This window comes from Callithrix jacchus, chromosome 2, assembly GCF_049354715.1.
Source record: "Callithrix jacchus isolate 240 chromosome 2, calJac240_pri, whole genome shotgun sequence".
NCBI classification, from domain to species: Eukaryota; Metazoa; Chordata; class Mammalia; order Primates; family Cebidae; genus Callithrix; species Callithrix jacchus.
This window is the reverse complement of record NC_133503.1, coordinates 11,003,970-11,030,510: the sequence shown is the minus strand read 5'-3', so window position 1 is coordinate 11,030,510 and position 26,541 is coordinate 11,003,970. Positions and strand designations below refer to the sequence as shown.

Genomic DNA, 26,541 nt, shown 5'->3' with positions numbered 1-26,541 from the left:
CAGTAGAGATGGGGTTTCACTATATTAGTCAGGCTGGTTTTGAACTCCTGACCTCAGGTGGTCCAGTCGCCTCAGCCTCCCAAAGTGCTGGGATTACAGATGTGAGCCACCGCACCCAGCCCAAGATAAAATTTTTCTCTTGCCTGGAGTATCTCAGCAAACTCTGCCAGGTGCCTTCAGACCTCTCCCTCCTCCACAGTTTCCTAAGGATCTGAGTCTGGGGTCTGACACTGATGGTACTGAATAGCTTGTCCCCTCCCTGTACCCCTCCCTGTGCCCGGTGTCCAGCCCATTATACTGAACTGAACCAAGGAGTAACAACAAGCTCCAAGAAGCTCCCTGGGTGACTAAGGATAAGTCTCTTCCCCTTCCTGGCTCTCCCAGCTTCTCTCCAGCTTCCTGGGGCACGCAGCAGCACAGGCTGCGCCACTGTAGTTAATTTAAAGTCTGCGGCAGTTCCAGCCTGCGCCTGGGGTTGAAAGGAGGGCTGCTGCCGCTGCTGACTTGGCAGGAGCGGTCGGTGTGGGCGTGATTTTTTTTTAGAGTTATCTTCCCTTTTAAATTCAGATTACAAAGGGGGGAAAAGTATATAGAGATGTGTATATGATTAATGTTCACTTAAAATTCAAAAGCCATCTCTGCATTAAGAGGAAAGGTTCCCACAGTAACACACACAAAAGCAAAATTCTAGAACATCAAAGATAGGAAAAAAAAAACCCCAGAGAGATAGTTTGCATTTCTGTACATTAAAAAAGAAAGGAAAGGAAATACAAACAAAAGCAAAACAACAGAAAAAGTTACATAAACTTGCCCACCCTCTTCCCTCACCAGCTAAGCAAGAAATGGAATCACAGTGTTACCACGTTTCAAATGGTAGGCTAAAAAACAAACAAAAACATAGACGGGGTTAAAAATGTCCAGCTTTCCTTTTTTTTTTTCCCGTTTGTTTCTCTCTCTCTTTTTTCTTTTCTTTCTTTTTTTTTTTTAAGGTAGCGTCCAAGAATACCACCCCAGTACTTTTTCCCAAAGACAGTTTCATTCATGGTGAAATCTGGGACCCCTCTCCCAACCCCCATCTCACTTTTCCAAAAATGAGCGAGAACTAGCCTCATCTGACTCCTCAGAGGTCTTTTTTTAGACAAAGAGGCAGGGATTTGAGTGCAGGTTTGAGACCCGGGATGCTGTGAAGTCCCAGATGTCCCAGGGCCCCAAGGGGGAGGGATAGGATTTGGGGACGGTGCTTGGTGAAAGTGTTTGTGAAACACCATCTCCAAGAAAACTCGCAGGGCTGTGCCAAACTAGAGTCCCCTGCTGGGAGGGAGACAAAGATGTGGGGTGTGGGTGCTTCAGAAGCTCCCGCCTTGAGGCTGGTGGCTGGGTCCCCTTCCCCAACTGCCCTATCCCTGGGGAATCTGCCTAGTTGCTGTGACCATTTTGTCTGCACTGGGGAGGGGCTGGAGGTGGGATCATTGGTCAGGACTCTGGGGCTGGAGAGAGGACCAAAAGTAAGAAGGGACCCACTTTCAGCCCTGGCTTCAGAGAACCTGCAACTCTGTGTCTCTCTGGAGGCCCCAGGGGGGTGAATGAGAAGCTGGCAAGCAGGCGTCTGGGGTCCTGTGCTCTTGGGAATCCATGCCTACGGGAGTGGGTGAGGGGTGCCTCTCTTGTGCGCTTGTTAATTCTCTCCAGCCTCTACCAAGCTACCATCAGCTACCTCTGCTTGCCCTCACCCCGCCTCCCAAGACAGATCCGGGGACATCAGTGTCATCCTCCCTGTGTGGCCCAAACAAAACCCCTGGAGCCCAGGAGCCTGGCACCTGGTCCAGGTGGGGCAGTCTAGAGACAGGTAAATATCCTTCAGTAAAACTTAACCTTGAGACCAAGAGCCTTCAGTCAGCTGCCCTTGACTTTCCTCTCTGAGGCCGTGGGAGTAAAGGGTGTTTGAGAAAAGAAAGGGAGTGAAAGGAAACAGCCAAAAATCAAAATGAAACTGACCAACACGTACATGTTTGCTGCTGAGACCTGAGGTCTGGGGAGGGGCAGCTACCCGCTCCCAGCTGAGGCTTTGGGGTTGGGTAGGGGCAGTCTGCGGGTCTGGGAAGGAACCTGCAGGCCTCCCTACTCCAAGCCACCCCCACCCACCCCAGTGCCCCTGCCAGCACTGCAACCCCCTCTCTCTGAGGGATCTCAATAGTGTACTCTATAATCAACATACCAGAAGGGGATGTGGACCTTCCCTGGTGTCTGGGAGAAGCCCCCACCCTGGCCCAGCCCATCCACCTAAGGATAGGCTGAGACAGTCTCTCTCCTCTGCCAGCTCCCCCACCGCCCCTGCCTGTAGGTCTTCAGGCATCTGTGCCCCTCCTGGAGGATGGGTGGGGACAGTTTGGGGAGGCAGTGTTGGTGTGGGGTCTCTGAGGCACCTTGGCAGGGTGCCTTAGGAGGGTGGCCTTGGGAAGAGGAGCCGGCAGGTTTGAGACACCTGTCCAAGTGTGGGCGGTGCCAGGAAAAGGGCAGAGTCTCCTTGGAGCAGGGACTTTAGAAACGCAGTTCTGTGGGGCAAAGGGACTGAGATGCGGGAGGGGCTGGGGGAGACAGGGGCTGGGAGAAGGTTGAGGGAGGGGGAGGGGTGCTCAGGGGTGGGGCCAGGGCTTGGTGGGGAGAGGAAGACTCAGGGCCCAGATGGTGCCCAGCCGGGGGTCCCATCTCTCGAATCCTGCTCCTGCCTGGGACTCCTACCAATGTCCATGCCCCTCCCACCCTAATATGCCTGGGGTGGGCACGAGACCTTGATTCCTCCCCAGCTCTGTACCCAACTCAGTGTCCGGTGATGAACCTCCCTCTGGCCTTCAGTTTGCCAAGCGCAAGGGGCCAAGACCGCACGCGCCCCCCACCCTGACACCAGGGCCTGGTGGGCGCAACAGCCGAGCACTCCCGGCGGCTCCCGAGCCAGGACACCCTCAGCGGGGAGCCGAGAAGGGAGGAAGCGGCCGCCCCGTCCCCGAACCACACTCACCGCCCCCTGCCCCGCCGGACCCCGCACGGCGCAGCCCGCGGCGCGGGAACCCTCCGCAAAGCGAAGCGTACGTACATCGGACGGGCTGTGCGCCGAGCCGGGGCGGCCCCCGTGCGCTCCGCTCCGCTGCCCGCTGCCGCCGTTCCGCTGGGGCGACCCCCATCCGCTGCCGCCGGACGGGGAAGGCGACCGGCTCCCGCTGGACCGCTGGCTGCCCGTCTTTCGCCCTTCGTCTCGGTGCTTGGGGCTCAGCCTGGGATCCGGGGCCAGGGAGAATGGGGGAGCCGGCGTGGGACACCCACTTTGCGAGCGGTCGCGCCTCCCCTTCCCCGCATCCCATCCCCGGTGCACGGGGGAGGACGGCGGACCCCCAGCCCGCCCACCCTTTCACCGCGCTGGGAACCTTTCCACTTAGAGAGGGCTTGACCAGGGTGAGCCAGCCATGCTGTGCCTGGGTTTCCAATGCAGGTGGAGGCTGAGGGGCCTTAGGGCGGTTCTTCCTCAAGCTATCACTCCTGGTCAGTTTCTCTTGTTAAAATTATTATTAGGCTGGGTTTAGCGGCTCACTCGCCTGTAATCCCAGCACTTTGGGAGGCAGAAGCAGGCGGATCGCTTGAGGTCAGGAATTCGAAACCAGGCTGGTCAACATGGCAAAACCCCATTTCCACTAAAAATACAAGAATCAGCAGGGCATGGTGGTGCAAGCCTGTAATCCTAGCTACTTGGGTGGCTGGGGCTGGAGAATTGCTTGAATCTGGGAGGGAGAGGTTGCAGTGAGCCAAGAACGGGCCACGGTTCTCCAGCCTGGGCAACAGAACAATATTTGTCTCAAAAAAAATTTATAATTACTTTTTTTTTCTTTGAGACGGAGTTTCACTCTTGTTGCCCAGGCTGGAGTGCAATGGTGCCATCTGGGCTCACTGCAACCTCTGCCCCCCCCAGGTTCAAGTGATTCTCCTGCCTCAGCCTCCTGAGAAGCTGGGATTATGGGCATGCACCACCACATCTAGCTAATTTTGTATTTTTAGTAGAGATGGGGTTTCTCCATGTTGGTCAGGTAGGTCTTGAACTCCTGACCTCAGGTGATCTGCCTACCTCCGCCTCCCAAAGTGCTGGGATCACAGGTGTGAGCCACCACTATGCCTGACTAATTTTAATTAAAGAAGGGGGTCTCACTATGTTTCCCAGGCTGGTCTTGAACTCCTGGCCTCAAGCGATCCTTCCGCCTTGGCATCCCAAACTGCTGAGATTACAACCATGAGCCACTGAACCTGGCCACCCCGATAAACTTCTCCCCACTGATGAATTGACATTCTGTCCACCAGCCCTGCTCCCCAGCCCTTGGGGGTGTTTAATTTGCAACCCTCATCCCCCACCAGGAGAAAGCCTCGAAGAGGCTCAGGCTTACCTGCTAGGAGATCTGGAATCACTGTAGTGGGAGGACAGGGAGGGGCTGTGGGAGCTGCCGCTGCTGTGGCGGTGAGACCTCCGGCCTGGGGACTCTGTGTGAGGCCTGGCACGGATGAGGGAAATCAGCCTGTACTCAGTTCTGCCCCCCATGACCCTCCAGCCCCAAGTTGCCCGACCTCCCATCAGGATCCCAGTGGAGCCCTACTGAAAGTCAGTGTTTATGAGTCCCTAAAGTGTCCTAGAAAAGGAACATCAGCAGGGTGGTGCTGGCTGCAGAGCCTGTCCGGTCCACATGGGTCATCTGTGAGAATTAGGAAAAGGCCTCCTTTTCTCTAGAAAGCCCCAGCTCTCAAGACCCCCCCGCCAGCCCTCACCAGGTGGTCCTGGGACTTGTCGGGTGGGAGGAAGGAGGGCAGGGGAGTCACGAGGACGGCTTGGAAGGACCCTGGTTTGGAAGGTGAGGCCTGGGATTCAGTTCCAGCTCTGACTCAGCGAGGGCCCTTGGCTTTCTCTCCAGATCTTAATTTTCCCATCTGGGGAAAATGAGCTACTTTTTTTTTTTTTTTTTGAGATGAAGTTTCACTTTTGCTGCCCGGGCTGGAGTGCAATGGTGCAATCTTGGCTCACCAAAACCTCCGCCTCCTGGGTTCAAGCGGTTCTCCTTGCCTCAATCAGCAAGGACCCTTGGCTTTCTCCCTAGATCTGAATTTACCCAACTGGGGAAAACGAGCTACTTTTTTTTTTTGAGACAGAGTTTCGCTCTTGTTACCCAGGCTGGAGTGCAATGATGCGATCTCGGCTCACTGCAACCTCTGCCTCTCGGGTTCAAGCCATTCTCCTGCCTCAGCCTCCCAAGTAGCTGGGATTACAGGCATGCACCACCACGCCCTGCTAATTTTGTATTTTTAGTAGAGACGGGGCTTCTCCACATTGGTCAGGCTGGTCTTGAACTCCCAACCTCAGGTGTCCGCCTGCCTCGGCCTCCAGAAGTGCTGGGATTACACTGCACTTGGCCCAAAATGAGCTACCTTTAAGGGGCTGATTCTGTGATTTTAAAAGGCCTAGTTTGCTGGGGTGGGAGGGAGATCGAATGGGGGGCTGGAGAGAAGGGAGGGCGCTTACCTCTTCCTTTCTTTGTTCTTCTCTTTTCTTTTACTCTTGGAGCTTCGAGATCTGCAGAGAGCAGAGACCACGGTGATGGTGCAGCCCGGGGAGGGCGTGGCCTTTGTGCCCTGGAGCCTGGCTATGCCCAGGTTTGGATCTGAGATTTGTTCCTTTCTAGGGCCTGAGCCCCTTGGCTGGTTGGGACTTTTCCATCCCACCCCACCCCTTTGTCCCTTTCACTGGGCCAAGGTGTGGTCCTTCCTCCTCCTGTAAGTCTTGGCTTGGCCACAGAGTGTGGCCGGCCCCAGATAAAGGGGGGTGTTGTTTGCAGGTCCGACAGCCTCAGGCCTCCAGTCTGGGCCAGGTGGAAATGTTCATTTGCTCTTGTCTTTGGTATTGGACCTGGGACACACCCAGTACTCATTCCCTTGATAAGTGAGTACTGGGGTGTGCAGCCTGACATTCATGCCTCCTGTGCCCCCTTCCTCCCTGTGTTCCCAGACTGTGGCCCAGCCCTAGGCCAGCTCACCAGGGGCTTAGGAAAGAAATGCTTTCCCAAGGGAAAGATGTCCCTGCTTTTTGTATTGTCGAGATTGAGTCTCACTCTGTTGCCCAGGCTGGAGTGCAGTGGCACAATCTTGGCTCGCTGCAACCTCCACCTCCCAGGTTCAAGTGATTCTCATGCCTTAGCCTCCTGAGTAGCTGGGATTACAGTTGCCTGCCACCACGTCTGGCTATTTTTTTTTGAGACCGAGTCTTGCTCTGTCGCCCAGGCTGGGGTGCAGTGGTACGATCTTGGCTCACTGCCACCTCTGCTCTCAGGTTTGAGCAGTTCTCTGCCTCGGCCTCCCAAATGCTGGGATTACAGGCATGAGCCCAAGTAGCTGAGATTACAGGTGCCCACCATCACACCCGGTTAATTTTTGTATTTTTAGTAAAGATGGGGTTTCACCATCTTGGCCAGGCTAGTCTTGAACTCCTGACCTCGTGATCCACCTGCCTTGGCCTCACAAAGTGCTGGGATTACAGATGTGAGTCACCACACCCGACCGTGTCTGGCTATTTTTTGTTTGTTTGTTTTTTTAGTAGAGACAGGATTTCACCATGTTAGCCAGGCTGTTCTCGAACTCCTGGCCTCATCTGCCTCAGCCCTCCAATATACTGGGATTACAGGCGGGAGCCACCGTGCCTGGCCAATCTCCCTCCTTTTCAACGACATCTCTGGATCCATCTCTGGGGCTGCCCCTCCCAACTCCCACAGCCTCCTGTCTCCTCCTCTCTAGCCCTCTGGTGCAAGCCCCCCAGCCCAGCACCGTCTACCTTTGATGAAAGGCCTGAGATGCTTCTGATTAGCCCTCAAAGGTCTTACCCAACCCCAATCCCCAGCCCCAACCTCTCTGGTACCACCAGATCCCTTCAGACCTTCTGACCCCAAAACAAAGCCATGCTAAGAAACACAGAAATGTGCTTCCCGCAGGAGCAGAGTGAGTGCGGGGCAGGCCTGGGAGGCGAAGGGTGTGGGTGCTGGAGCCTGCTTTGGGCTTCCGCCTCCCCTTTGAAGCTGATCTAGCCCCAGTTCACTTTCAGGACCTGTCCAGGAAGGATGGGAGCTGGCCAGAGGGTGTGTGTAAGCTAATGGTGGCCACTTGGGGGCAGTAGGGGCCCACACTGACCCACAGACACTGGGGACATTGGAGGGGCAGGTTTCAGTGTTTATTTAGGCTCCTCCCTAATTGGCAAATTCCCACTGCAAGGAGGGAACCCAGGACTCTGCCCTTCCTCTGGGCTGCTGGGAGGGGCTCTGGCTCCGATGCCACCCCTGGAATGTGACTGCCAGACAGCTTTCTTCCTTCCAAGTTTCCCTTTCCCTTCCCTTCTTTCCTTTTTTTGAGATGGAGTCTTGCTCTGTCACCCAGACTGGAATGCAGTGGCATGATCTTGGCTCCTGACACCTCTGCCTTCTGGGTTCAAGCGATTCTCCTACCTTGGACTCCCAAGTAGCTGGGATTACAGGTGCCCACTACCATGCCTAGCTAATTTTTGTATTTTCAGTAGAGATGGGGGTATTATGCTGGACAAGTTGGTCTCAAATTCCTGACCTCAAGCCATCCACCCACCTTGGTCTCCCAAAGTGCTGGGATTACAGGCATGAACTATTGCACCTGGCCTTTTTTTCTTTTTTTCCTTATTTATTTATTTTTTCTAAGACGGGGTTTCACTATGTTGGTCAGGCTGGTCTTGAACTCCTGACCTCAGGTGATCTGCCCGCCTTGGCCTCCAAAGTGCTTAGATTACAGGCATGAGCCACCATGCCCGGCCCAGGCCTTTTTTTTTTGTTCTGAGACAGAGTTTTGCTCTGTCACCCAGGCTGGAGTAGTGTGATCTTGGCTCACTGCAACCTCTGCAACCCGGGTTGAAGCGATTGTCATGCCTCAGCCTCCCAAGTAGCTAGGATTACAGGCACTCGCCACCACACCAACCTAATTTTTGTATTTTTAGTTGAGACAGGATTTCACCATGTTGACCAGGCTGGTTTAAAACTCCTGGCCTCAAACAGTTTGCCTGCCTCGGCCTCCCAAAGTGCTGGGATTACAGGCGTGACCCACCACACCTGGCACAGGCTGTTTTCTGCTTTCTCATCAACCCTATTCTCCTGGACCACTTTGCCTCTGCCTGGGATCCTGCCTTTCACTTCCTCTCCCCTCTCCCAGGCCACCCCGAACAAGCCGCTGCCCTGCTCAGAGCCCCTCCACGATAGCCTCTAGCCCTCCTGGATGGCGGAGTCAACCCTGCTGGGGGGCTAGCATCTGTCCCCTGAAACTCTACCTCTAGCCACAGATCCCCACTCCACCTGCTATCCATGGAGCCTTCCCAGCTCACGGAGGTCCTCCTGCCTCTCAAGCTCTTTCCCTGCAAATTCGGGGTCTTGGTGTTTCTACTTGTCTAACTAGCACCTCCACAGACATACATTCCCCTTGGGCACTGGACCTGCCATGTTGTCTAGAAATTCCTGGGGTCCCCTTGCCATGGCGGATGCAAGGTTGCAAACAGTTTTCATGCACCTTGTCCACTGCCCAGTCCTCCCAGCCTGGGAAGGAACCCTGGAGCTGAAGGATGGAGCCCAGTGGGACACTCAGAACCCCCCTCCCATCATTACATCCTTTGGGCTTTGGTCCCTTCAGGGACCACTGTCTGTGTCCTCTGCAAAGCACTGCTCACCTGTGCCGTCTCTTCCTCCGGGACCCAGAATCAGACCTGTAGGGTGATAAAGAAGTTCTCTTGAGCCTGCCTGGGGTGGCACAGGAAACACCTATGGAGGGGCACAGCCGTGGCCCTGAGCCCCACGGAAGGAAGAGGAGGCCCCAGGGTGGGGCAGCAAGGGTACCTGTCTCGGCGATGTTTCTTCACACTCTTCTTCTTCTTGCGGAGGGGTGAGGAGCTCCCACAGCTGTGGACACAGTGGGGTGGGCTCTTGTGAGCTGGGGTGGGGGCTGGGGGGCTGGAAATGGCTGGAGAGGCCTGGGTGCTTGGGACATTGAAGCTGGAAAGGGGATTCCAGGCCATGAAGCCCAAGAACCCCTGTACAGAGTGATCCTAGGCCCCGAGAGTCGCCAAGGTCCCTCAGGGTAGTTGATGGCGCTGCCTATGTTGTCCCCAAGTCACCCTTCCAGAGCTCCCCCGGTATTGTAGGCAAAGATAGTTTCAAACTCAGAGGTCAGAGGCTCCAATGGTGGGATTCATGGCCTCTGTAGGGGCAAAGCTGGCACCTTGGCAGTGTCCAGGGTGCAGGCCCTGAGGATCCAGGCCTCCGGCTTCTGAGGGATGACCTTGGCCTCTCTCCCACCCACAGACATCCCCCACCCTGGACCCAGCCATCTCTGTCCCCACTGACCTGCACTCGGACTCCAGTCTCCTCTTTTTGCTGAGGGCAGATGCCAGGAAGAAAGGACAGACGGATGGATAGGGTTAGTTGGGGCCTCAGACACTTGCCAGGGTCTCACGAAGGACAGGAGAGGGTGGACAGAGAGATGCTGGGATGGCAGATGAGGCCCCTCCTCCCCAGGGCCACTGGCACTCGTGGTGGTGGCACAGGAGCCCTGGAGGAGGGCAGAGGGGACTGGGAGCAGGTGCTGGTAACACGTGGACCTGGTCAGAGTCTGGCTCTGGGGATTCAGTGAGGGGCAGGTGCTAGGGTAGGGGAGGGGCTCAGTGAGGGGCGGGTCCCAGAGAAGGGGAGGAGCTTGATGAGGGGTGGAGCCTAGTGGGGGGGAGGAGCTCGATTAGAGTGGGTCCCAGAGAAGGGGAGGGGCTCGATGAGGGGTAGGGCCTAGTGGGACAGAGGCGCTCGGTGAGGGGTGGGTCTTAGAGAAGAGAAGGGGCTCGGTGGGGGGCGGGACCTAGCAAAGGGGAGGGGCTCGTTGAGGGGCGGGTCTCATTAGAAGGGGAGGAGCTTCAGGCCTGAGATGGGGTTAGTTACCTGGAGGGCACTTAGTCCGGGGACCGCAGGGTGAGGGCGAGGGAAGGGCGCAGACAAAGGCAGGGCTCACAAATGAGGCATGGTTGGGATTCGCCTGCGGGCCAGGGACGGGAACCCGGGGAGACACCCCACCGCCCCCCTCCTTTCCCGCTCTGGCCAGGCGCGGCTCTCACCGGCTTCTCCGGTGGCCGCCTTTCTTTTTCTTCTTTTTCTTGGGAGGGGGCGATGCCGAGCTGCTAGACCAGTGCTTGGTCCTGGGGGAGAAGGGGCGGGGGTGGGGGCGGTGAGGGGGGGCAGCCCTGCGCGCCCCCCACCCCCGCCGCGGCGGCCGCTGACCTGTACCCGCGGTGGCCAAGGTAGCAGGCGGCCGGGCAGTCGCAGTCCACCGGGCCGTCGTCATCATCGAAGGGCGCGTATTCCAGGCCCGGCTCGGCGCCCTCGGTCAGCCGCGGGGTCTCCGCCACGCTGCCGGCGACAGGGACTCTCACCACCCGTCTCGGGACGCCCTTTCTCCGCCCCTTTCCCCAGCGCGCGGGGCCTGAACTAGCCCCCCAGGTCTGCGAGCTGCTACCCGGCGGGAGGAGGGGCGAGGGGACCTGCGGCCCCTGCCTCTACAGGACCAGCAGATATTTGGGGAACCCAACGAGGCATGTGCCCTACAGGTCCCCAACCTCACGGCATAATCTTTTGCAAAAAAGAAAGAGAGGAACTGAGCCTGTGGTTTAGCCTCACCCCTTCTAAGTTCTCACCATCTCAGTGAGCCCCTCCTCTTTTTAAAAAATTTTGGAGACCAAGTCTTGCTCTGTTGCTCAGGCTGGGATGCAGTGGTGGGATTATAGCTCACTTGAATTCCTGGGTCCAAGCAATTCGCGCTCCTCAGCCTCATGAGTAGCTGGGACGACAGGCGTTCGCCACCATCTTAGCTAATTTGAAAAATTTTGTGGTGTCGGGGGTCTCACTATATTACCCAGGCTGGTTTCGAACTGCTGGCCTCTAGGGATCCTCCCCTTTGACCTCTCAAAGTGCTGGGATTCCGGGCTTGAGCCACCTGGCAGTGGTGGGGGTGGGGAGTGTGCCTACTCCTTATATGAGGCTCCTCTTCTTCACTGAATCCCTTCCATATCCCAGCCGGATTCATTGAAGCCCTCCCCTTCAGTGAACCCCACATTTGGTCCCTGTGCCCCTAACCCTACTGTCCTATTCTGGGACCCCCATCCCAGCCCCTCCTTTCCCTCACTGAACCCAAACTTCTCTCTCCTTCCTTCCTTCTTTTCTTTTTTCTCTTTTCTTAACCTCTCTCTCTCTTTCTCTCTTGCTTTCTTTCTTTTTCTTTTTGAGACAGAGTCTCACTCTGTTGCCCTGGCTGCAGTGCAGGGGCCTGATCTCACCTCACTGCAACCTCTCCCTCCTGGGTTCAAGTGATTCTCCTGCCTCAGCCTCCCGAGTAGCTGGGATTACAGGCATCTGCCACCACACCCAGCTAATTTTTGTATTTTTAGTAGAGATGGATTTTCACCATGTTGGCCAGTCTGGTCTCGAACTCCTGGCCTCAAGTGATCTGCCTACCTCGGCCTCCCAAAGTTCTGGGATTACAGGCTGAGCCACCTCGCCCGGTCTGAACCCTAATTTCTCAGAGAGCCCCTTCCTCCTGGCCTAGCCCCACCCTCCTTGAGCCCCGGCTCACTGCTGTGGGTCTTTCCTCACCTGGGTGTCCTAGTCCCTGAGCCCCCTCCGGCTGGCTGAGTGCTTCCCTGCCCGCTTTCCTCTCCTTTCCTTCAGCCCTGCCTCTGTGGCTGAAATATTCACAGCCTCTCCTCGTCCTCCCCTCTGCAGCCTCCAGGGGGCCCCGCTGCTCATCTCTGCAGCAGGACTGTGCTCATCATCAATCAAGCCTGGTGGCAGAGGGTGGGGGCCTCTGATACTCCCTATCCATCTTACAGAACTCTCCTTTTTGCTCAGCAGGGACCAGCCGCCTCCTGTCTCTGCTCCGGAGCCTCAGCCAGCCTCTGCCACAGATGTCACCTCCGTGCAGGCTCTTCTCAGAGCGCTGCTTCTTTTTTAGAGGTAGCTGGGCTCGAGGCAAGCGCTGGAGCTTTGAAGCTGCAGACAAGCGCTCATCCTGTACTGTCCTGAGTCGTCCTGTGACCTGGGGCCTGTCGTGTCCCTCTCTGAGCCTCTTCTTGAAGGTGAGAGTGATAACTCCATTCCAGGGCTGCTGGGAGAATTTACTGAGGTCATAGGTGCTGTACGGTTTCTTTTTTTAAAACATTTTTATTTTATTTATTTTATTTCTTGAAACAGACTCTTGCTCTGTCGCCCAGGCTGGAGTACAGTGGTGCGATCACAGCTCACTGCAGCCTTGAACTCCTGGCCTCAGGTGATCCTTCTGCTCTAGCCTTGAGGGTAGCTGGGACTACAGGAGCACACCAGCACTCCCAACTATTAAAAAAATGTTTTTTTGATAGAGATGGGGTCTCACTATTTTGCCCAGGCTGGTCTTGACCTCCTGGCTTGCTCAAGAAATCCTCTTGCCTTGGCCTCCCAAAGTGCTAGGATTACAGATATGAGCCACCATGCCTGGCCTTCTTTTTTTAATTAAACAAGCCTAGAAGTGACTCTCCAGAGGCCTGTCGCCAGGGGGTGGCCCCCACCTTCCATTTTTCATCCAAGCTGGCTCAACCGTGCCCTCCCCCACCAATATGGAGGCTTAGCCCTGGTTTCATCGGAGCTCCCCGCACTCCTGGGTGCAGTTCACCTGGCTCACCCCTTCACCACCCACAGCAATAGAGGTGAGGCCTTGGATTGGCAGAACATTAAGGACATGAGTTCTGGATTTGTCAGAGTGTGTGAACCAGAGGAACTCCATCTTGAATAGGGGCCGGGTAAAACGAGGCTGAGACCTACTGGGCTGCGTTCCCAGATTGTTAAGGCATTCTAAGTCACAGGATGAGGCAGGAGGTCAGCACGAGATACAGGTCATAAAGACCTCGCTGATAAAACAGGTTGCAGTAAAGAAGCCACCAAAACCCACCAAACCAAGATGGTGACGACCAAACTTCTGGTCGTCCTCACGGCTGCACTCCCGCCGGCGCTGTAACAGTTTACAAATGCCATGGCAACATCAGGAAGTGACCCTATAAGGTCTAAAAAGGGGAGGCATGAATAACCCACCCCTTGTTTAACATATCATCAAGAAATAACCATATAAATGGGCAATCAGCAGCCTGGTGGGGAGGGGTTGCTCTGTGTATGGAGTAGCCATTCTTTTTTTTTTTTTTTAAGACATTCTTTCTCTTGTCGCCCAGGCTGGAGTGCAGTGGCAAGATCTTAGCTCACTGCAACCTCCACCTCCTGTATTCAAGCTATTCTCCTGCCTCAGCCTCCTGAGAAGCCTGGGATTACAGGCACCCACTACCACGTCCGGCTAAGTTTTTTGTATTTTTAGTAGAGACAGGGTTTCACCATATTGGCCAGGCTGGTCTCGAACTCCTGACCTTAGGAGATTCACCTGCCTTGGCCTCTCAAAGTGCTGGGATTACAGGCGTGAGCCACCGCACCCTGCCTGAGTAGCCATTCTTTTATTTTTTTACTCTCTTAATAAACTTGCTCTTGCTTTGCACTGTGGAATTATTTCTTGGTTGAGATTCAGGAGCCCTCTCTTGGGGTTTGGATTAGATCCCTTTCCTGTAATAGATTCACAGAGACAGGTTTGAATCCAGGCATGACTAAGCTCTCGGTCATAAATATACAACGAGGAAAAGAACAGATCAGCTCTGAGGAGAGGTTTAAGTAAGACACTGTCAGTGAGGCCTGGCCTGTGAATGTTGTCTGGGGAGGGGTGGCCACTATGAAACAGAGGAGACTCTGCTGCCACTTACACACCAACACCTCTTCCAGGGAGAAAAGACACAGGAAAGGTGACAGAGGAGGCCGGGCGCGGTGGCTCACGCCTGTCATCCCAGCGCTTTGGGAGGCTAAGCGGGTGGATCACCTGAGGTCAGGAGTTTGAGAATAGCCTGACCAACATAGTGAAACCCCATCTCTACTAAAATACAAAAATTAGCCAGGTGTGGTGGCACATGCCTGTAATCCCAGCTGCTCTGGAGGCAGAAGCAGGAGAATCGCTTGAACCTGGGAAGCGGAGGTTGCAGTGAGCCGAGAACGCACCATTGCACTCCAGCCTGGGTGACAGAGGAAGACTCTGTCTCACAGAAAATAAAAAGAAAGAAAGAAAAAGAGACAGAGGGAAGGGAGGCAGGCCACAGCTACAAGGTGAAAGACAAATTTTTAGGGAACTTGCTAATTGACTCTTTGAAGCCTGATTTTGTATTTAAAAAAATATAACCAGGCCGGATATGATGGCTCCTGCCTGTAATCCCAACACTTCCTGAGGCCAAGGTGGGAGGATGACTTGAGGCTAGGAATCTGAGACCAGCCTGGGCAACATAGTGAGACTCCTGTTTCTACAGAAAAAAAAAAAGAAAAGAAAAAGCAAGGCACAGGGGCATGCACCTGTAGAGTCCCAGCTACTTGGGAGGGTGGGGTCAGAGGATGTCTTGAGCCCAGGAGTTTGAGGCTGCAGTGGGCTATGATGGTGCCATTGCACTTCAGCCTGGGTGACACAGCGAGACCCCATCTTTAAGAAAAAATAGCTGGTGCGGTGGCTCATGCCTGTAATCCCAGCACTTTGGGAGGCCGAGGTGGGAGGATCACCTGAGGTCGGGAATCTTGATCAGCCTGACCGATTTGGAGAAACCCCGTCTCTACTAAAAATACAAAATTAGCCGGGGGTGGTGGCTTGTGCCTGTAATCCCAGCTACTCAGGAGGCTAAGGCAGGAGAATGGCTTGAATCCGGGAGGTGGAGGTTTCAGTGAGCCGAGATGGCGCCACTGCACTCCAGCCTGGGCAACAAGAGTGAAACTCCATCTCAAAAAAGAAAAATAAAAAAAGACAAAATAATGTTACCCAAATATGACAGGGATAGCTAGCCTTGAGGCCATTCTCAAGAATGTCATTCAATTCCTGAACAATTCCTGACTCCCAAGCTTCGTGATTCCCTGATGTCACACAGGTCATAGCGGGGTTTTTCTGGGGTGACAGAGGAGAGGCTCATGCCATCCCCTGGCTTGTGCAGAGCCAAACACCCCCACATTTCTTTGTTTAAACGTCTCTTTTATTCTCCATGCTCCTCTTCCTGAGACCAGTGGCGTCCTACCTCCTGCCCCTGTCCCTAAAATCCCCAATGCCCTCAGTTTATCCAGCCCCATCCTTCCAGGACCTATTACCCCCTACACAGCTCCTCAGCCACAAAAATGCCTGACACATAAAACATAGTCATTAGCAAAACTTAAGGGCACCTCAAATATTGTATGGGTGAGCTGGTAGGAGCAGGGAGTGTCAGCTGGTACTGACACAAAAATGATGAAGGTTATTTACAAAATAAAATAGCCCAGGCTGGGTGAGGTGGCTCATGCCTGTAATCCCAGCACTTTGGGAGTACGAAGCAAGTGGGTCGCTTGAGGTCAGGAGTTCAAGACCAACCTGACCAACATGGTGAAACCCCATCTCTACTAAAAATGCAAAATTACCCAGGAGTGGTGGCGCACACCTGTAATCTCAGCCACTCGGGAGGCTGAGGCAGGAGAATTGCTTGAACCCAGGAGGCGGAGGTTGCAGTGAGCTGAGATGGTGTCATTGCACTCCAGCCTCTGTGACAGAGCGAGACTGTCTCAAAAACAAACGAACACCTATGTAAGTTCACCTGGCAGCTGGCTTTGAGAATTTATGTGCAGATGACAACCTTCCCTGCTGAAGCTGTAAGCTAACATGAGGTCTTTCAGCCTAGTCACCCCCTTCTGACTATACAGGTACTGTTGTGGGTGTGTGCTTTGAGTCCTAGATTTGTTTAATGTTTTATGCTCTTAAATTTTCATGTTTTTTAAATTTTATTTTTGTTTATTTATTTATTTTTGAGGCGGAATTTCGCTGTTGTTACCCAGGCTGGAGTGCAATGGCACGATCTCGGCTTACCGCAGCCTCCGCCTCCTGGGTTCAAGTGATTCTCCTGCCTCAGCCTCCCGAGTAGCTGGGACTACAGGTGTGCACCACCATGCCCAGCTAATTTTTGTTTTTTTTAGTAGAGACGGGGGTTTCACCTTGTTGACCAGGATGGTCTCGATCTCTTGACCTTGTGATTCACCCGCCTCGGACTCCCAAAGTGCTGGGATGATAGGCGTGAGCCACCGTTTTTGTTTATTTTTCACGCCAAGGCTGGAGTGAAATGATCTCGGCTCACTGCAGCCTCCACCACCGAGTTCAAGGGATTCTCCTGCCTCAGCCTCCCAGCTTTAGTAGCTGAGGTTACAAGCATGCAACGCCACACCAGGCTAATTTTTTGTATTTTTACTAGAGACAGGGTTTCATCATGTTGGCCAGGCTGGTCTCGAACTCCTGACCTCATGATATGCCCACCTCGGCCTCCCAAAGTGCTGGGATTACAGGCGTGAGCCACCGCGCCCAGCCTTAAATTCATGTTTGCTAACTAGGTTACTCCTGGTCTTGGGAGTAGGCAGGGGAAGTTTTACCCCCCTGTGAAAACAAACTGAGCCCCACAGAGCTGATCAAAGTGCACCCAGACAGTCTGCTACAAAGGGACAGACCAGGGGAACAGCCCCAGAGAGGATGGGCATTGGGCTGACCGCCATGGGCGGAGCGCTGCCCCGGGTAAAGACTTCATGCTGCAAGCTCTTCCGCCTGTCAGCACTTTCACTAATTAACTGGTCCTGTTTCCCATTAGTCAGGAGCACAATGGCCAATGGACAGATGAAAGGACCCAGATGTGGGAGGAGGGTGGGACCAGGCAAAGGGTCCGCCCTCTCTGCTCATCACTCAGCCAGGCCGCCAGGGGCCCTGGGGGGCAGCGATGACAGAAACAGGGACGGATCAGGTCTCGACCTTCTTCCTTCACTTCTCAGACTGTGGGGCAACACTGTGATGTGGTGCGTATTACGGTCATTACTAACCAGATGTCAAGTAGGATTCTGAGCACTTTACATGCATTTATCTCATTTAATCATTTATTATTGATTTATTTATTGAGACAGAGTTTTGCTCTTGTTGCCCAGGCTGGAGTGCAGTGGCACAATCTCGGCTCACTGCAACCTCTGCCTCCTGGGTTCAAGTGATTCTCCTACCTCAGCTTCCCCAGTAGCTGGGGTGACAGGTGCCCACCACCACGCCCAGCTAATTTTTGTATTTTTAGTAGAGATGGGGTTTTGCCATGTTGGCCAGACTGGTCTCGAACGCCTGAGCACAAGTGATCCACTCGTCTCGGCCTCCCAAAGTGCTGGGGTGACAGGTGTGAGCCACCTCGCCCAGCCTATTTATTTATTTATGAGCCGGAGTCTGGTTCTGTCACCCAGGCTGGACCCTGTCTCTGTTTCTGTTTTGCTCCTACTCTGGCTGGAAAGATGAGGATTAAGTGGGGTGAGGTGAGAAATATTTCACCCCTGACTACCCATCGATACATAAAGTCTCCAAGAAGGGTTTCCCCACTGCCCATTGAGGTCTGTTCCTACAATGCTGCCAGCCTTTATGAGGACTACAGCTGGGTGTGGTGGCCCAGGCCTGTGATCCCAGCACTTTGGGAGGCCAAGGCAGGTGAATCACCTGAGGTCAGGAGTTCAAGACCAGCCTGGCAAATGTGGTAAAACCCCATCTCTACTAAAAACACAAAAAGTAGCTGGGCCATGGTGGCATGTGCCTGTAATCTCAGCTTCTTGGGAGGCTGAGGCAGGAGAATCACCTGAACCCAAGAGTTGGAGGTTGCAGTGAGCTATCATCCCACTGCCTTCCAGCCTGGGTGATAGAGCAAGACCCTGTCTCTCTCTCTCTCTCTTTTTTTTTTTTTTTTAGAGATGGGATTTCACCATGTTGGCCAGGCTGATCTCGAATTCCTGATCTCAAGTGATCCACCTGCCTTGGCCTCCCAAAATGCTGGGATTACAGACGTAAGCCACAGCTCCCAGCCAACACCCTGTCTCAATAAATAAATAAATACAAAACTTAGCTGGATGCAGTGGCGCACATCTTAATCCCAGCTACTTGGGAGGCTGAGGCAGGGGAATTGCTTGAACCTGAGAGGCGGAGGTTGCAGCGAGCTGAGATTGCATCACTGCACTCCAGCCTGGGTGACAGAGTGAGACTCCATCTCAATTAAAAAAATAAAAATAAATAGAGAATAAAAGTAAGTAAATATGATTACAACAGGAGAATCACTCAGAAGGTGCTGCTGGGATAGCAGAACAACAAATGAATGAACATAACTAACTCTATTTTTCTTTAAGAGACCTTTACCCATTCCTGCATGTAGGCTAACATTATTTTTATTATTATTATTTTTTGAGATGGAGTCTCACTCTGTCGCCCAGGCTGAATTGCAGTGATGGAATCTCAGCTCACTGCAACCTCCGCCTCCCGGATTCAAGTGATTCTCATGCCTCAGCCTCCCAAGTAGCTGGGATTACAGACATGTGGCACAATGCCCAGTTAATTTTTTTTTTTTTTTGAGACAGAGTCTTGCTCTGTCTCCCAGGCTAGAGTGCAATGGCGTGATCTCAGCTCACGACAACCTCCACCTCCCGGGTTCAAATGATTCTCCTGCCTGAGCTTCCCGAGTAGCTGGGATCATAGGCACTCGCCATAAGGCCTAGCTAATTTCTGTATTTTTAGTAGACAGGGTTTCGCCATGTTGGCCAGGCTGGCCTCAAACTCTTGACCTCAAGTGATCCTTCCACCTCAGCCTCCCAAAGTGCTGGGATTACAGGCATGAGCCATTGCTGCACCCAGCCTGGCCCTACTCTTAAAGAAATGACCAGCAGTGTTTAGCCTGGCCTCTCACCCAGCCTCGGTTTCACTTTTAGGCAGAGAAGCACGAGACGTTGGTGCTGGGCAGGGAAACTGAAGGTGAACGGGCAGGCCCATCTGAGTGGAGTCAGCAACACTCCCTGAGCACACAGCGCCTGCCAGGCATGGAGCTCGGCCAGGCGTGGCTGGACACTCACAGGCACAGGCTGTTCCCACCCTCGCAATGCAGCCGCCTCCATTGTTTGTATGGCTTTGAGTGGTTCACAGTTCGCCTCTGATCTGGAACAATATTTGCCTTGCCATAACTTGTCTGTTTGGTCCCAGGCCCACCCAGAGGCCCACAGCAAACTGTGTTCCTCCTATCCTGTGACAGGCTGCAGAGGCGTGACCTCAGCAAAACCCTACACCCTTTTTTTTATGAGACAGAGTCTCGCTCTGTCGCCCAGGCTGGAGTGCAGGGGCGCAGCTCACTGTAACCTCCGCTTCCCAGGTTCAAGTGATTCTCGTGCCTCAGCCTTCTGAGTAGCTGGGATTACAGGCCCATGCCACCACACCTGACTAATTGCACACCCATGTTGCTCAGGCTGGTCTTGAACTCCTGAGCTCAAGTAATCCTCTCGCCTTGGCCTCTCAAAGTACTGGGATTACAGGCGTGAGCCACTGTGCCCAGCCCTACAGCCTCTTTATCCACCAAGCCATTGGTCATGGTAGCAGTAGCATTTGGTGTGTGAGTTCTTACTTCCCAGACTGCATGCTTCCTCCGAATTCTATTCTATCATCTCCTATTCTAATTCTATTCTATTCTATTCTATTCCAATTCTATTCTGTTCTATTCCAATTCTATTCTATTCTAATTTCATTCTATTCTATTCCATTCTAATTCTATTCTATTCTAATTCTGTTCTATTCCATTCCATTCTATTTTAATTATATTCTATTCCATTCTAATTCTATTCTATTCTATTCCATTCTATTCTAATTCATTCTAATTCTATTCTATTCCATTCCATTCTAATTCTATTCTATTCCATTCCATTCTAATTCTATTCTATTCTAATTCTATTCCATTCTATTCTATTCTATTCTAATTCTATTATATTCTATTCCAATTCTATTCTATTCCATTCCATTCTATTCTAATTCATTCTAATTCTATTCTATTCCATTCTAATTCTAGTCTATTCTATTCCATTCCATTCTAATTCTATTCCATTCCATTCTAATTCTATTCTATTCTATTCCATTCTAATTCTATTCTATTCCATTCTAATTCTAGTCTATTCTATTCCATTCCATTCTAATTCTATTCCATTCTATTCTATTCCATTCTAATTCTATTCTATTCTATTCCATTCCATTCTAATTCTATTCTAATTCTATTCTATTCCATTCTAATTCTAGTCTATTCTATTCCATTCCATTCTAATTCTATTCCATTCTATTCTATTCTAATTCTATTCTATTCCATTCTAATTCTATTCTATTCTATTCCATTCCATTCTAATTCTATTCTATTCCAATTCTATTCTGTTCTATTCTATTCTATTCTACTTTTTGAGATGGAGTCTCACTCTGTTGACCAGGCTGCATTGCAGTGGTAGGATCTTGGCTCACAGCAACCTCCACCTCCTGGGTTCAAGCGATTCTCCTGCCTCAGCCTCCTGAGTAGCTGGGACTACAGGTGCATGCCACTATGCCCAGCTAATTTTTGTATTTTTAGTAGAGATGGGGTTTCACCATGTTGGCCCAGATGGATTATCTGGATCTCTTGACCTCATGATCAGACCACCTTGATCTCCTAAAGTTCTGTGATTACAGGCATGAGCCACTGTGCCTGGCCCGAATTTTATTTCTATAGGAGGGAATTATTGGAGCTTTCCTGGGGTCACATTGTTGGTCAGAGACAATGCTGGGATCAGGGCATATCTGAGGTCTTCCAATTTGCAGTTCAGAATTCCCTGAGCTGAGACCTGGGCTGCCTCCCCCACCCCTCCCACTGCTGAGCCATATGTAGGACCTAGGGTGGGTAGGAGGAGGCCCTTGGTGATGTCCAGGTGTCCCTGGGCCAGGCCAGTTTTTCCAGTGGGCAGAGTCCATGACCTCTCCTCCTCCTTCTCTTCTTTCTCTCCACCCTCTCACCTAAGCCCCAACCAGACCAAGCCACCCGAGGGAGCACTCTGGTACCCAGCTGCTGCCTGAGCCTGCACCCCCCCCTTCCCCAGATAGGTAAGCACTCACATGTGGCCCCCAGGCCGATCCTCCCTGGTGAGCACTCCCTCCTTCTCCATCAGCATCTGCCGGAATGTCCCCACTTTCTGCCGGATCTCCTCCTCCGAATACCTGCAGTGGCACAAAGAGGATGAAGGGGCTGGTCTCCTGATTTTGGTTCCCTCTTTCCTTTTCCCCACCCAGCCCAGCCCCCTCACCACACTCCTGGGTCATGAGTGCACACTCTGGCTTGTAATAACCTATCCAAGATTACAGACCAAGCCAGGCCTTCAGCACTGAGGAAGCTCAAGTTCATTGTATACAAACCTGGCCAGGTGTGGTGGCTCACACCTGTAATCCCAGCACTTTGGGTGTCTGAGGCAGGCAGATCACCTGAGCTCAGGAGCTCGAGACCAGCCTGGTCAACATGGCAAAACCCCATCTCTACTGAAAATGGAAAAATTAGTAGCCAGGTGTGGTGGCAGGCAACTGTAGTCCCAGTGACTCAAGAGGCTGAGGCTGGAGAATCACTTGAACCAGGGAGGCAGAGGTTGCCATGAGCTGAGATTGCATCACTGCACACCAGCCTGGGTGACCCAGAGACTCCTCTCAAAAAACAAACAATAACAACAAAAGGTTGTACACAGACAAAAGAAAAACTTGTTCCCAGAAGTGGGGAGAGATGACCCTCTCGCCCCTCAGGTAAGGCTGAATCCCCAAGGCAGACCTCCCTCCCATATCCAGACTGCAGTCACTCATTTCAGAATTTTAGGGGAAGAGCGAGAATTCTGGCTTTGAGACATACACGGCCTTTTCTGCCTTCCTGGCCTCTGTGACATCTGATCCTCATATAGCCATGGGAGGTCCACAAAGCATCCCAATTTCTGCAAGAGTGAGGCTGCCAGGTGGCTTGTGGGGGGCGGTCGGTGGGTAAGGGGTGGTTTCAATGCTTCTCTCTGCTGCTGGCTTGGGGTGGGGGGTAGCTGAAGTCTGGGCCTCAAATGGAAGCCCCTGACTTCTCTACTCCCCTCTCCCTCTCCCTCTTTCCCTAAGTCCAGTCTCAGGCTAGATACCACAGTCTAGTTATCTTTTTTTTTTTTTTTTGAGACAGATTCTCACTCTGTCGCCAAGCTGGAGTGCAGTGACATGGTCTTGGCTCACTGCAACCTCCACCTCCGGGTTCAAGCGAGTCTCCTGCCTCAGCCTCCCGAGTAGCTGGGACTACAGGTATCCGCCAACATACCTGGCTAATTTTTGTATTTTTAGTAGAGACGGGGTTTCACCGTGTTGACCAGGATGGTCTCGATCTCTTGACCTTGTGATTCACCTGCCCCGGCCTCCCAAAGTGTTGGGATTACAGGCGTGAGCCACCATGCCCTGCCCCCAAAGTCCAGTTATCTCCTTCTCATCCCTGCTCCCACTTCTGGGGTCAGTGGTCATTCACTCTCACTGCTCCTCTGTGACAGCCGCTACCTGACCTCCCCGTTCCTCTGGGGTCTCTCCAGCTTATGTCCACACTGCCCCTGGAGGCCTTTGATCACACAGCCTGGGTGACAGAGTGAGACTCCATCTCAAAACACACAGCAGGTGTGCAGCAGCTATTACTGAAGGGATCCTATGACAACCTCGAAAGGCAGGTCACATTCCCATTTCACAGATGGAGAAGCTAAGGCAAAGTGAACTGACTTGCTCAGTCTCACAGAGCTGGGCAATGGGAGGTGCCAGGATTCAAAAACAGGACTGCTGCACACTTTGCTCTCTCCTTTTCATCACTGGCCCCCATGGCTCAGCTAAGAGGGATGACCTAGAAAAATATGAGGGCAGGGGATGCTCAGAGGTGGTGGTCACACTTGAGGCCTGTTTGTCCAGTAGACAGATGTCACCCCTGGGTCCCCAGCTTCTCACCCCAGCAAGATGCCCTGGGGCATGACGGGACCCTCCCCAGGCCTCTGAGTTGGTTCAACCCAACACTTATGAACACTTGTGTACCCTACACAACTTTTATTTTATTTTCGTGGTTTTTTGTTTTTGTTTTTGTGTTTTGAGATGGAGTCTCACTCTGTCACCCAGGCTGGAGTGCAGTGGTGCGATCTTGGCTCATTGCAACCTCTGCCTCCTGGGTTCAAGCGATTCTCTTGCCTCGGCCACCCAAATAGATGGAATTACAGGCATGCACCACCATGACAGGCTAATTTTTGTATTTTTAGTCTGGATGGGATTTCACTATGTGGGCCAGGCTGGTCTTGAACTCCTGACCTTAGATGATCCACCTGCCTCGGCCTTCCAAAGTGCTGGGATTACAGGTGTGATCCACCACACCTGGACACTATACAACTTTTCTTTCTTTCTTTCTTTCTTTCTTCCTTCCTTCCCTCCCTCCCTCCCTCCCTCCCTCCCTCCCTCCCTCCCTCCCTCCCTCCCTCCTTTCTTTCTTTCTTTCTTTCTTTCTTTCTTTCTTTCTTTCTTTCTTTCTTTCTTTCTTTCTTTCTTTTTCTTTCTTCTTTCTTTCTTTCAGATAGAGTCTTACTCTGCTGCCCAGTCTAGAGTGCAGTGGTGTGATCTCAGCTCACTGCAACCTCTGCCTCCTGGGTTCAAGCAATTCTCTGCCTCAGTCTCCTGAGTAGCTGGGATTACAGGTTCCTACCACAACGCCCAGCTAATTTTTTGTATTTTTAAAGTAGAGATGGGGTTTCATCATGTTGGCCAGGCTGGTCTTGAACTCCTGACCTCGTGATCCACCCCCCTCAGCCTCCCAAAGTGCTGGAATTAACGATGTGAGCCACTGTGCCTGGCCTAACTTTTCTAGCCTTAGCTTCTGCAACTGTGAAATGGGAACATGACCTGCCTTTCAAGATTGTCAGAGGATTCATAGAGGTGATGTGCTTATAGCACTTTGCACAGTGCCTGGCATACAGTAGGTGCCCAATAAATATTAACAACTAAGGCTTATTTGTCCTAAAACTTTCTCTCTGTCCTCCCTGGGCTTCAGGTCATTGTCTTGGACAGAGAACATGGTGAGGCGGAGGTAGGGATGCTTAATGGATACAAAAAATAGAATGAATAAGACCTACTGGCCAGGCGCAGTGGCTCATACCTGTAATCCCAGCAACCTTGGGAGGCCAAGGCAGGTGGATCACCTGAGGTCAGGAGTTTGAGACCAGCCTGGTCAACATGTGAAACCCTGTCTTTACCAAAAATATAAAAAAATTAGCGGGCCGGGCGCGGTGGCTCAAGCCTGTAATCCCAGCACTTTGGGAGGCCGAGGCGGGTGGATCACGAGGTCAACAGATCGAGACCATCCTGGTCAACATGGTGAAACCCCGTCTCTACTAAAAATTACAAAAAATTAGCTGGGCACGGTGGCGCGTGCCTGTAATCCCAGCTACTCAGGAGGCTGAGGCAGGAGAATTGCCTGAACCCAGGGGGCGGAGGTTGCGGTGAGCCGAGACTGCGCCATTGCACTCCAGCCTGGGTAACAAGAGCGAAACTCCGTCTCAAAAAAAAAAAAAAAAAAAAAATTAGCTGAGTGTGGTGGCGCATGCCCGTAGTCCCAGCTACTGGGGAGGCTGAGGCAGGAGTATTGCTTGAACTGGGGAAGCAGAGATCGCAGTGAGACGGGATTGTACCAGCTCTCCAGCCTGCAACAGAGAGAGACTCCATCTCAAAAAAAAAAAAAGACCCACTATTTGATAGCCCAAAGGGGTGACTACAGTCAGTAATAACTTAATTGTATATTTTTGAATAACTTAAAGAATGTAATTGGATTATTTGTAACTCAAAGGATAAATACCTGACGGGATGGATACCCCATTCTCCATGATGTGCCTATTTCACATTGCATGCCTGTATCAAAACATCTCATGTACCCCATAAATATGTACAACTACTATGTGTATTATATATATATATTTTTTTGAGACAGAGTCTCGCTCTGTCACTAGGCTGGAGTGCAATGGCGCTATCTCAGCTCACTGTAACCTCTGCCTCTTGGGTTTAAGCGATTCTCCCACCTCAGCACCCCAAGTAGCTGGGACTACAGGTGCACGCCACCATACTCAGCTAATTTTTGTATTTTTAGTAGAGACAGGGTTTCACCATGTTGGCTAGGATGGTCTTGATCTCTTGACCTTGTGATTCACCACATTGGCTGGGATGGTCTTGAACTCCTGCCTCGTGATCCACCCACCTTTGCCTCCCAAAGTGCGGGAATTACATGCATGAGTCACTGCTCCTGGCCTATTTTTTAATTTTTTAAATTAGAGATGGAGTCTTGCTATATTACACAGGCTAGTCTCAAACTCTTGGCTTCAAGTGATTGTCCCATGCTGGCCTCCCAAAGTGCTGGGATTACAGGCATGTGCCGCTATGCCCAGCTAATTAATTAATTATTTTTTTTGGTGGTAGAGACAGGGCCTTCCTATGTTGCCCAGGTCTCCTGGCCTCAAGAAAACCTCCTGTCTTGGCCTCCCAAAGTGCTGGGATTACAGGTCTGAGCTCCTGCATTAGGCCAGAGGGTGACCTTTTTAGTTTAGTTTTTGTTTCTGTTTTTCAGATGAGGTCTTGCTCTGCACCCCCAGTCTGCAGTGCAGTGGTGCCATCACAGCTCGCTGCAGCCTCTACTTCTCAGGCTTAAGTAATCCTCTCACCTCAGCCTTCTGAGTAGCTGAGACCACAGGCATGTGCCACCACACCTCGCTAATTTAAATATTTTTTTTTTGAGACTGAGTCTCGTTCTGTCACCCAGGCTGGAGTACAGTGGCGCAATCTCAGCTCACTGCCACCTCTGCCTCCCATGTTTCAGTCATTCTCCTGCTTCAGCCTCCCAAGTAGCTAGGACTACAGGTGCGCACCACCACGCCCAGCTAATTTTTGTCTTTGTAGTAGAGATGGGGTTTCTCCATGTTGGCCAGGATGGTCTTGATCTCTGGACCTTGGGATCTGCCCACCTCAGCCTTCCAAAGTGCTGGGATTACAGGTGTGAACCACCATATCTGGCCTAATTTAAAAATTTTTTTGTAGATATGGGGGGCGGGGGGTTCACTACATTGCCCAGGCTGGTCTCAAACTCTCGGGCTCAAGTGATCCTCTCTCCTCAGCCTCTCAAAGTGCTGGGATTACAGGCATGAGCCACAACGCCTGGAGTGGTAGCCTTTTGATTCCCATTTTACAGACGAGCAAACAGAACAGGGAGAGGGGAGGGCTCAAAGCTCCAAGCCTAGCTAGGGACGGAGCTGTGCTGTGTCAACTCACCCAAGTCCTCACAAGAAGAGGTATGGCACCTGGGCACAGTGGCTCATGCCTGTAATCCCAGCACTTTAGGAGGCCAAGGCGGGTGGCTCACTTGAGGTCAGGAGTTTGAGACTAGCCTGCTCAACATGGTGAAACCCCATCTTTACTAAAAATACAAAAATTGGGCCGGGTGCAGTGGCTCATGCCTGTAATCCCAGCACTTTGGGAGAC

At 52.3% G+C, this 26,541-nt stretch overlaps 1 protein-coding gene across 4 annotated transcripts in view; it reads right to left on the bottom strand.

Annotated features, from left to right (window-relative positions):
- The window catches only part of SRRM3 (serine/arginine repetitive matrix 3), a 77,859-nt gene that overhangs the window by 18,062 nt on the left and 33,256 nt on the right, over positions 1 to 26,541 (bottom strand). For 3 of the 4 annotated variants that reach the window (XM_054247765.2, XM_054247759.2, XM_054247764.2), the window contains exons 3-11: positions 21,112 to 21,213; positions 10,344 to 10,472; positions 10,181 to 10,261; positions 9,423 to 9,452; positions 8,916 to 8,978; positions 8,750 to 8,785; positions 5,549 to 5,599; positions 4,425 to 4,529; positions 3,092 to 3,269 (exon numbers count right to left, since the gene is read on the bottom strand). In XM_054247765.2, the coding sequence (XP_054103740.1) occupies positions 3,092 to 3,269; positions 4,425 to 4,529; positions 5,549 to 5,599; positions 8,750 to 8,785; positions 8,916 to 8,978; positions 9,423 to 9,452; positions 10,181 to 10,261; positions 10,344 to 10,472; positions 21,112 to 21,213 (775 nt within the window). The remainder of the gene's footprint in view (positions 1 to 3,091; positions 3,270 to 4,424; positions 4,530 to 5,548; positions 5,600 to 8,749; positions 8,786 to 8,915; positions 8,979 to 9,422; positions 9,453 to 10,180; positions 10,262 to 10,343; positions 10,473 to 21,111; positions 21,214 to 26,541) is intronic. The other variant, XM_054247762.2, reaches the window with a different exon arrangement.